Below are 9,534 nucleotides of genomic sequence, written 5' to 3' on the forward strand. Positions count from 1 at the left end.
TGGAGTCCCTATTTGACACGACTACTCTGGGAATGCCACATATCAGGCAACAATATTTGGTGAATAAGCAAGCTGTGCCCTAAGCGCTGATCATGCCTTTGCACATAATCAACATCACAAACTTGCTAGCAGCTGAACCTATCCACAATAGTCGAACACATGGTGTTCTTGGTACCTGTGGTAGGTGGCAGCTTGGTGACAAAATCCATACTGAGCTGCTCAAAGGGCTGGTTCGGAATCTCAAGGAGCTAAAGCAACCCATGTAACTTCCTATGAGGAACCTTCTCTTTTTGGCACAACTCGCTCGAGAAGCAAACTAATGCACTGCACTCAGTAGAGTAACTTCCTTTCTGGCTTTTCAAAAGTGGCCTAGACTCTTTGATGTCTGCCAACTGTAGAATCATGGGCTGCATGTTACAAAGCTGACCAGGGAAGAGAAATTACCTTTGTAAAGCAACCACCATCGTGAATGGCATAATCAGAGGGCTGGTCAGCCAGGCCTTTGTATGCTTCTGGGTTTTTTTTAACCCAAATGAGAAAGGGATGCTCATTCTTCAGTCCTTTTAACCAATTTGGGCCGCAGCATCAATAGCCAAGCATCGAATGGTCAAACGTATAAAAGAAAACCCTAGCACATAAAAAAAGGTGGAGACAGTAGGTCACCTTCCATCCTAACGTTTGGTCTTTTTAGAGCTGAATCCGGAATCATCACTCTACAAAAATTACCTTCCTTCCTTGAAACTTCAAAATATGTTGGTTTATCTTAAGAGCAAGTAATTCAGTGGAATACATCTCTAACGAAAGGCCACGAATCTGTAAGAATGCAATTGCCATACTCGAGAGGCAAAGGATAGTGCACCATCGGACTATGGGACCATAGCTGAGACTAGTAGCATTTTACAAAGCGGATTTTATTTTAATTTGCCACCATTCGTTGTTTCACCTAAAGCAAAAGTTCAAGGAAGCTGCGGCAGAGTCTGATTTACTCTGTTCGTATAAACCAGCTTCTTCCCATTATATATGTGTACCTCTCTAGATACCCACGATCACCAAATTCACCGAGTAGAAGGAAACTACAAGAGTGTAAGGCATGCTTAAGAATGTTACAAAATGAGATTCAGAACTTGAAATGTTCACGGAAAAACAAGCAAGGTCGTTGCTTCATTTCAAATTAGGAAGGAAGTACTCATAAGAACCGCTTTATATAAGTGCGGCATTGAAAGCAAGATAGTTAACTTTCTTTGTCATGCAAGACAAATAACAGCGAAACCATGTCAGGTCGGTGTTATGCTTATAGATTAAGTACGAACACTTACAGTTGAAGAACGAAATAGCATGGAAGAACCTTGATGTCCTAATTGCTGCCAAAGATGCGAATACTTCTGCAGGACAAGCCTGCCCATCTGTGGCAGACCGTCCAAGCAGCGCCTGGGATGAAGCCTCCAATTCAGCTTCGCGTCAATACAGCACGATTAATTATGATGGTCTGAGTAAATTTAGCACACGACTACGGTCAGAGAGAGCAAGAGGGATGCAAGAAATCCTAAGGTTAAAGTAAACAGACCACAAAAAGGCAATGCTCCAATTTGCTGGAACGTAACCAGGCAAATTCGGCCCACAATTGCGCTCAGGGAGCATGAGGTATGCGTAAGGTTCAATGGAAAGGCAATGCCAATCGATCAAGCAGCTGTGAATCCAAATGCGTGTTTGAATTGGCAATGGCTCCAACGCAATTTCCAAGACGTGATTGTAACACAGCCAAGGCAAGAAAATTCGATACCTGTAGTGAGGAGCGATGGGCAATTAGGCTCTTGTGATTATCATCAAGGACGTAGATTCGACTGACAAAATAAGGTGGCCTAGACAATAATCAGTTCCTGAAAAACCCTGAGATTTAAGCAAGATACGGTAGAAGCTTGAATTTAAAAGTGTTCGTGTAGTTTAGTTTGCCGAGAGGAGTGCAACCTTCTCAGTAGTGGGGCAAATGTATCAAAAGGTTAGCTTTTCAAAGCCTTATGAAGTATATAGTTTGAAAAGTTTGCACTCAAGTAAAGTCTCATGATAGTGATGTCGAAAACAACGAGAGTGTTGGTGGTCATAGTAATGTTGGTGATAATGGGGGCAGTGGTAGTTGTGTTGGTGATATTGGGAGTGCTAGTCATGCTGGTGATAGTGGGAGTGGTGGTGGTGATGGCAGAGAATGTGGTAGTGATGGTAGAGAAGATGGACATTTGCGAGAAGGTGGAGGTGGAGGTGGAGTAGGAAGAGGTGAGTACGAGGTAGTGGATCTAGGAGATACATACATAATGAAAGCGATGTAGATGTATAGACATTGAAACATGAGTGTAAAGTCTTGAGTTCAAGTCATTTGAGTGCAATAGAAAAGGTGGGCAACCTTGACAAAAAGGTCTATTTGCTTGGGCGTAGAATTCGACACATGTTATATTTGCTAAACTTTCACGTTTTTTGTGTCAAATAAGACCCAATTATTTTGTAAACTGAGATGCAAAAAGTGGGAAATAGAAAAGGCGCATAACCTTACAAAAAAGGTGGGAATTGTAAATTTCAAATTTCAAAATAAAGAGTGGATTGCCCTTTGTTGCTTCGTACCTAAAATAGGGCAGCCAAAAGACAAGCCACCATTCATATAGAAAGGGGGCTATAAAAGCCAAACTTCATGGAGAAAAGATGGCCTTAAAAAGTTTCCTATAAATCAAGGGAGTCTCTGAAGATCAACAACCTAGGCCACCCTCACCATCCTCACATGGTCTTAATATTAGGCCACCCTATCATAACCATAATTCTTGTAGTGAATATGGGGCAAGACAATTAAATATCTACATTTTATGGGATTTTCTCTTTGATTGCTTCTCTTGCAATGTTCTCAACCTTTATAGCATTAGCTATAATACACAAAGGTGTGTGGTAAAAGCCATGGTGATTGCTATTTGCCTTCTTTCTTGTCAAATACAACATCACTAGAAGCATAATTTTTAAAAGAAGCTTGATTGTACAATTTGTATGGCTTACTATCTTAAACATACTTAACCATAAAGCCATTTTTCACTCTTGGCACATCACACTTATCCTTTTTCCTTTCAAATTATAGGTGTAAGTTGCTAAGGCAAAAATTTGGGATGCTAGGCTCTTGGCTTGTGTTTGGTCCATGCTTCCTTGGCATTATGCTTTTACCTTGTTGTGTGATCTAATATTTAAATACATCAATATGCATACAAATTTTTCCCAATTCTTGTTAGATATATCCTTTGTCTATAGTTGTCAGATATTCAAGTATTGTGGTGTGAGCCTACCCTTGGGGAACTTTACCCCTCCTATTAGCAGGTTTCTCCCCTAGGGTTAATATTAGGGTTGCAGTACTTATGTAGAGCATACATATCCTCATTTGGTCTTTCTCTCCATAACACATACTATTGTAATACAATTTGACTCTCTATATATTTACCATTGTTTTCAACATTTGGTCTGAGAGCATAAGGCCTTGACCTTCTGCCTCAAAGTCTACACTCTTGTGCTTAGATCTCCATGCTTTCCATCACTTGGTTGGGAGAAAATATTTTAGTTCAAAGGACTACACTTATTTCCATTTAGGTCATCTTTAGTCTCAGCTCATTTTTTCTTAGTGTGGGCATTTTGGAGAGAAATACTAGCTCTTTTTTAGGTCACTACACACGTCCAACCTATTCAACAACACATCAAAGCTTGTTTTTGCTTGTATAAACCAAGCAAAATCATTTTTGGAGTCTCTATATCAATACACAAAAGTGTAGGTGTATAGGGTTGTTCAAAGTATAAAAATTTAAAGTGCTATAACTTTTCAACTAGAGATAAAAATGAGGTCATCCCACCACTCAAATTGAATGGAACGACCTATTCTACAACCCCTTGTGGTTGTTTATACAGTTTTGAGACTTTTGTATGAAGTTATTTCACTTCAAAGTAACCTATTTTTGGAAGGGGCGATCAAATTCTATATTTCAAGCTTTTTGCCAAACAAGCACATGGTTGCAAACAAGAATGGTGGTGGCAAACTATTGACCGTTGACTTAAACAACCACAACAATACTTCATGGTGGTTTTGCAGTGATTGCTTAGTGGTTTCCCCATGGTTTTGTAGTGGCTTCTTTATGGTTGCTCGATGGTTACCCATTGACTAGCATGGTGGTTGCCCATTGATTGAGACTCTAAAGTGGCACACGGCACTTTCCTAGTGGTTGCACAATAGTTGACTATTGATCCAATTTTGCACAATGGTTTTGAGTATGTAGCTTTACTATTCAGTGAAGAGCATATTTTGATACACAAATTACATTCTTTCTATTTGAATTTGGAGCCTCATTTTGTTCCAGTTCAATTCCATTATAGCCATCTTACTACACAGGGTTGTTGTTTAGATATTTTGAATTTACACTTGCTGAGCTAAGCATTGGTTTGTGGGTTAGTCTATTTTCTTGGTTGAGAAACCATTCATGGTAAGTGATTTTAATGGGCATCTATTCAATGGATTGATAGCTTATTTGGTGGAGCTTTGTTTCAAGAAGATAGGCTTGATGGTGCCAATTAATCCTTATAGAGTTTCATGGCTAAATAGCTGTTAGTCACAAAAGTTTTATATGGACTTGTAAATGGGGATCATCCCCATCAAGTATAGATACTACTCCTAATGTGACAACCACACCTAAGAGGAACCACACTGCTGTAGCAGTGGCACATCTATACCAGTAGTAATTGTAGCTACTATAGCTAAATAGACAAGATGGGATCTAACCTATGATACATAGGCTCTAGTCTTGATGTATTTGTTAACCAAGAGGTTTATTATTCATCACAGTAATACTTGCAGGACTTCTTTGCATTCCCAACATGTCTTTCAAACAATGTATATAAGGTAAGAGTATCATTTCAAAAGAACATGATGGGGAGACAATATGTTAGAGCATTTTAATACATATAGGATCTTAGAGAGAAAGTCCTCAATATTAAAAAGTTCATTTCAACAAAAAAAAAGGATCTCTAGGAAGTTACAGTCACTCCCTGAGCTTCCACATTTCTAACATGTAGCCAACCATAATGCATTTTCTTGACTTTACACCCAAATTTCTACAATGATTGTTGCATATGTGAGCATATACAATGCATCTTAATATGCAAAGATGCCCAATGTGTGGCTTATATCTAGTGAATGCTTCATAAGGTGTCATATCTTGAATCAATTTTATATAAAGTCAATTAAGCAAGTAGTTTGTATTGTGGATTGCTTTTGCTCAATACCAATGTGGACGATGCTTCTTAGTGAGCATTACTCTAAGATTATCCACTAAAATTCCATTCTTCCTTTCAACTACTACATTCTATTAAGAAGTATATAGATACACATGCAAGTTTTCTTTGGATGCCATTATTCTTGTAAAAGTCTATGAATGCGGAAGACACATATTTGCCTCCTCTATCTTATTTGAGGACTTTGATCTTTCTAGTATTTAGTTCTCTACCATGTCTTTGAACTCTTGAAATCTAGATAAGACTTCAAATTTCTCCTTGAGAAAATAGACCGAACAATACATACTATAGTCATTGATGAAATCCAAGTAGTACATTCAATCATTAATGATGCAAGTATGTGCATAACCCCAAACATTTGTACTAATCAAGTCAAGAGTAACTCTTTCCCTAGAGGTGTTTCTTTCAAAGCTAGCCCTTTATTCTTTCCTGAAGCAACATGCTTCACAAACTTTCCAAGAAATTGCAGTTTAGGAATGACGATTGCGATATTTTGATTTCTCGATTATATCAAACTTCTAAAGTTGACATGACCATACCTCTTGTGCCATATTGTAGAAAGTGGCATAGATTGATGTTCAATTGACATGGCATGCAAGTCTCGTACTGAAGCTAACATTTTAAATAAGCATCTTTCTTTGACCACTTTTCCAACTAGCTAATTTCTTAGGCTTTGTCTCAAATTATGCATTCATCTCCATCAAAATGACCATATAGTTATGTTATATGATTTCTCTAATTGACAAAAGATTCTTGTTGAGTTTAGAAACTAACATATTTCATTGATCCTTTCTTTTCCAATATAGAGACTATTCCTTTTTCCAGTAAAATTTTTCACAGAGACTCCCTTTCCCTTGGTGCAATCTGTAGTGTAGATAACATACTTGGGACCTTCTAATGGTTTGATTTCTATAACATTTCTGATGTCCTTTCATATGAGATGATTTGTCACTATCAATATACTGTGGAGCTTGATCTACATGATTAACATTATAAATAAATTTCAGTTTGGAATCATTGTTACTCTTTTGCATACCCTCAATCACAAGATACATTGTGTTAGGTTCATTGGCATAATGAATGTGACTTTTATGTCCATCTCAATGATTTTTGCTTCCATAGAAATTTTCTTTATTGCCATAGGATTGACCTCCTTGGTCATACTATTTGTTGTGCTAGTTTTGCTTGTGCTTGTGCTTTCTTGGTTTTTGTATTGTTGTGGTGTCTTGTGCTTGTGCTTTCTTGGTTTTTGCATGGTTGTCATCCTCCATGTTGCTTGCCTTCTATTTGATCGCATCTACTAGCCTGAATCTGTTGCATCACTTGTTCATTAGTTTGATGTTGTGATCAAAGCTAATTGTTGTATCTTGTCTAGGTTGTATTTTGGTGTGTCATTGTTGAGTTGATGGAGCGTATGCTCTGCTGGGCTTGCTTGTTTCTAGCATTGCATCACATGGTATATGCCACATCTCTATTTGTGTGTTTGCTTTGATCTATGTGTTGGTTTGTTGAGATTGGTTTTTGTATATGCCACATCTCTATTTGTGTGTTTGCTTTGATCTATGTGCTGCTTTGTTGAGATTGGTTTTTGTATGTTGTGTGATGCTTGCATGCTGCTTTTCTGAGCCTTATCGCTGCATGGTATATGCCACATCTCTATTTGTGTGTTTGCTTTGATCTATGTGCTGCTTTGTTGAGATTGGTTTTTGTATGTTGTGTGACGCTTGCATGCTTCTGCCAACTACTCGAGTTGTTTTGTATGACTAGCATCATAACCAGTTTATCTACTATGTAGAGATTGGCTATAGAGTAGGTCACATTAGCTGCTTGTAGACTATGTTGTGAATAGAGTAGACGGTTCTCTTGGAGGGCTACTAAGCTTTAGAGTAAACTACACTAAAAACTCTCTCTCTCTTTCTCTCTCTCTCTCTCTCTCTCTCTCTCTCTCTCTCTCTCTTACATGAGATGACCCGCCACCGAGATACTTCTTTCCGAGCACGGCGACACGAGTAGCACACACAGCGTGAGGACACCCAACGGCCTATCACTGACTTCTTTCAGTCACAGGATACCTCTTCTCAATCTAGCCGACGACGTGGACGTGAGCGAGAGCCAAAGCCACGACAGCTGCGTCAGCGGACATCTCGTCTCTGCTCTCGGCCCGCCCCACCCCACTGGGGTTATCGTTGCCCTCATCCACAGGGCCACCCGCCGCCCCTGACGATCGAGCTCGACTAGGCCACGTGACGTCAGAGGCCAATCATCTATCGCAGGGTTTTTTCCGACTTCCCATTTGACGGCCCCTCTATGATTGGTCTCTGACGATCACCACCTGCACATGTATACTGTATCTCCCCCCTCTGCCCCATTTTTTATGCCCCCCCTTCTTCTTCTTTATATCATCTGGAGGTAGACACATATTTTTTGTATCAGGACTAGACACATAGTCCTTTATAACCTCTTTTTTGTAGAAACGGTTGGTTGGCCCGTTTTGAGACCACTGCCGTTATGCTCATTGTATCAGTTATCTTTAGTCTCATAGACCTTCACGGTCTCCCGAAGACTTTAATAAACTTTCTTTCTTTCTTTCTTTCTCTCTCTCTCTCTCTCTCATAAAATCGAACTAGGATATCTCTCTTAGGGTAGAATATAAAAGAGAAAAATCCCCCCCCCCCCCGCCCCTCTCTCTCTCTTTCTCTCTCTCTCTCTCTCTCTCTTTGAGTATGTATGAATGGAATAAATGAAATTGAATGGAAGTATATTCACAAAGAAACTCAATTAATGGACTCAAAAAGATATCTCTCACACTCTCATAATAATCAAATGCCTTATGGAAGGCAAGGGAGCTCTGATACCATGGACAAATACGAAGAGTGGGAGGAGAAGAGTGGACTTGAGGAGAGCATGGGTAGAGAGCACACCACAAATGACTAACTGTATTTATCAAGGTTAGGGTTTCTAGTCCTTTAGGGTTAGGATTAAGATTAGGCCTTCCTAACCCTTGTGCCTTTTTAACACTCTTTTTGCTAGTGCTATGCACAACATGAATACATGATATGGAGATGAATCCTCAACACAAGTAAGATGCCTTTATGTCATCTTTGCAAGGAAAAGAAATTACTCACCAATGTACAATGCTATACACATCTCAACAAAACAGTGTGGCACAATGGAAGAATAGATCTTTGATGGAGATGGCCAACTATATGATAAAGTATAGAATGCTACCTCATAGATTTTAGGTGGAAGCCATTATGTGTGCTACACACATTTGGAATAGAGCCCAACCAAAGCCTTGAAAAAAATCACACCCGGCTTAGCATGATAGGAAACCCAAGGTGGATTATTTCAAGGTGTTTGATTGCATAGAATATGCACAAGTGCCTTAGGAAGCTAGATGACAAGGCCCTAAAATGCATATTGTTGAAAACAAGGAATACCACCCTACAATCCTTACACTTAGAAGTTTTTTCTAAATCTAAATGTAAAGTTTGAATTAACCCATGATTGAGATCAAAAAATGTTATCTTACGTGTTCACAAGTGTTTGAAGGGCTACTCCCACTTCAAGTTGATAGCTATTTGCAAGGGCTGTTACTCGAGCCATCTGAAAGTAATGAACAACATGCTAAAAATTAGTATTTACAACCTCTACAACAAACTTTGGATGTGTCAAAATAGGATCATGAATAGCCCTAATACATGAGCATATGCATCTATGTATATATATATTTGTCTATCTATCTATCTATCTATATATTTATATACATGTATATATACATACATACACACACACATGCATACATACATACATACATACACGTGTGTGCGGATGTATGCACTGTGTGTGTGTGTGTGTGTGTGTATGTGTGTGTGTGTGTGTGTGTGTGTGTCCGTCCTCCATCCATCACTCAAACTTTTATGACTTCAATGGCCCATCATCCTCCATAAGCCTTCATCTACACGAAGTCTGAATGGCTCAATTATTGTCTTCGTAAATGCCACCCTCACCTTGAGCCTTCTCCCTCACCACGTATCTCATCTATGGAACCTTTTTGCCACTGTTTGTCTTTGTCCTCTACACATTGCATAGTTCATTGATGTGCATCATGCTTCAATATTTTCCTTGATTGTAGAGCTAACATGGCTCCTCATCCCTACTATGGGACTCTTAGCCTTACCATAGAGGCTATAGCATACCAGCAACAACCAAGTGATGGCTATTAAATGTTCCAAG

The 9,534-nt window shown here is 39.1% G+C and overlaps 1 protein-coding gene across 1 annotated transcript in view; it reads right to left on the reverse strand.

Moving 5' to 3' along the window:
* Positions 1-1,757, reverse strand: part of LOC147889203 (chaperone protein dnaJ GFA2, mitochondrial-like) — a 58,890-nt gene extending 57,133 nt beyond the window's left edge. Inside the window, exons 1-2 of the mRNA XM_087391633.1 lie at positions 1,565-1,757; positions 1,317-1,428 (exon numbers count right to left, since the gene is read on the reverse strand). Coding sequence (XP_087247759.1) covers positions 1,317-1,428; positions 1,565-1,638 — 186 coding nt within the window. The 5' untranslated portion in view covers positions 1,639-1,757. The remainder of the gene's footprint in view (positions 1-1,316; positions 1,429-1,564) is intronic.
* Between the last annotated feature and the right edge of the window lie 7,777 nt (positions 1,758-9,534).

Source organism: Dipteris shenzhenensis, chromosome 20, assembly GCF_047967505.1.
Source record: "Dipteris shenzhenensis isolate YYH24624 ecotype China chromosome 20, Dip_SZ_1.0, whole genome shotgun sequence".
NCBI lineage: Eukaryota > Viridiplantae > Streptophyta > Polypodiopsida > Gleicheniales > Dipteridaceae > Dipteris > Dipteris shenzhenensis.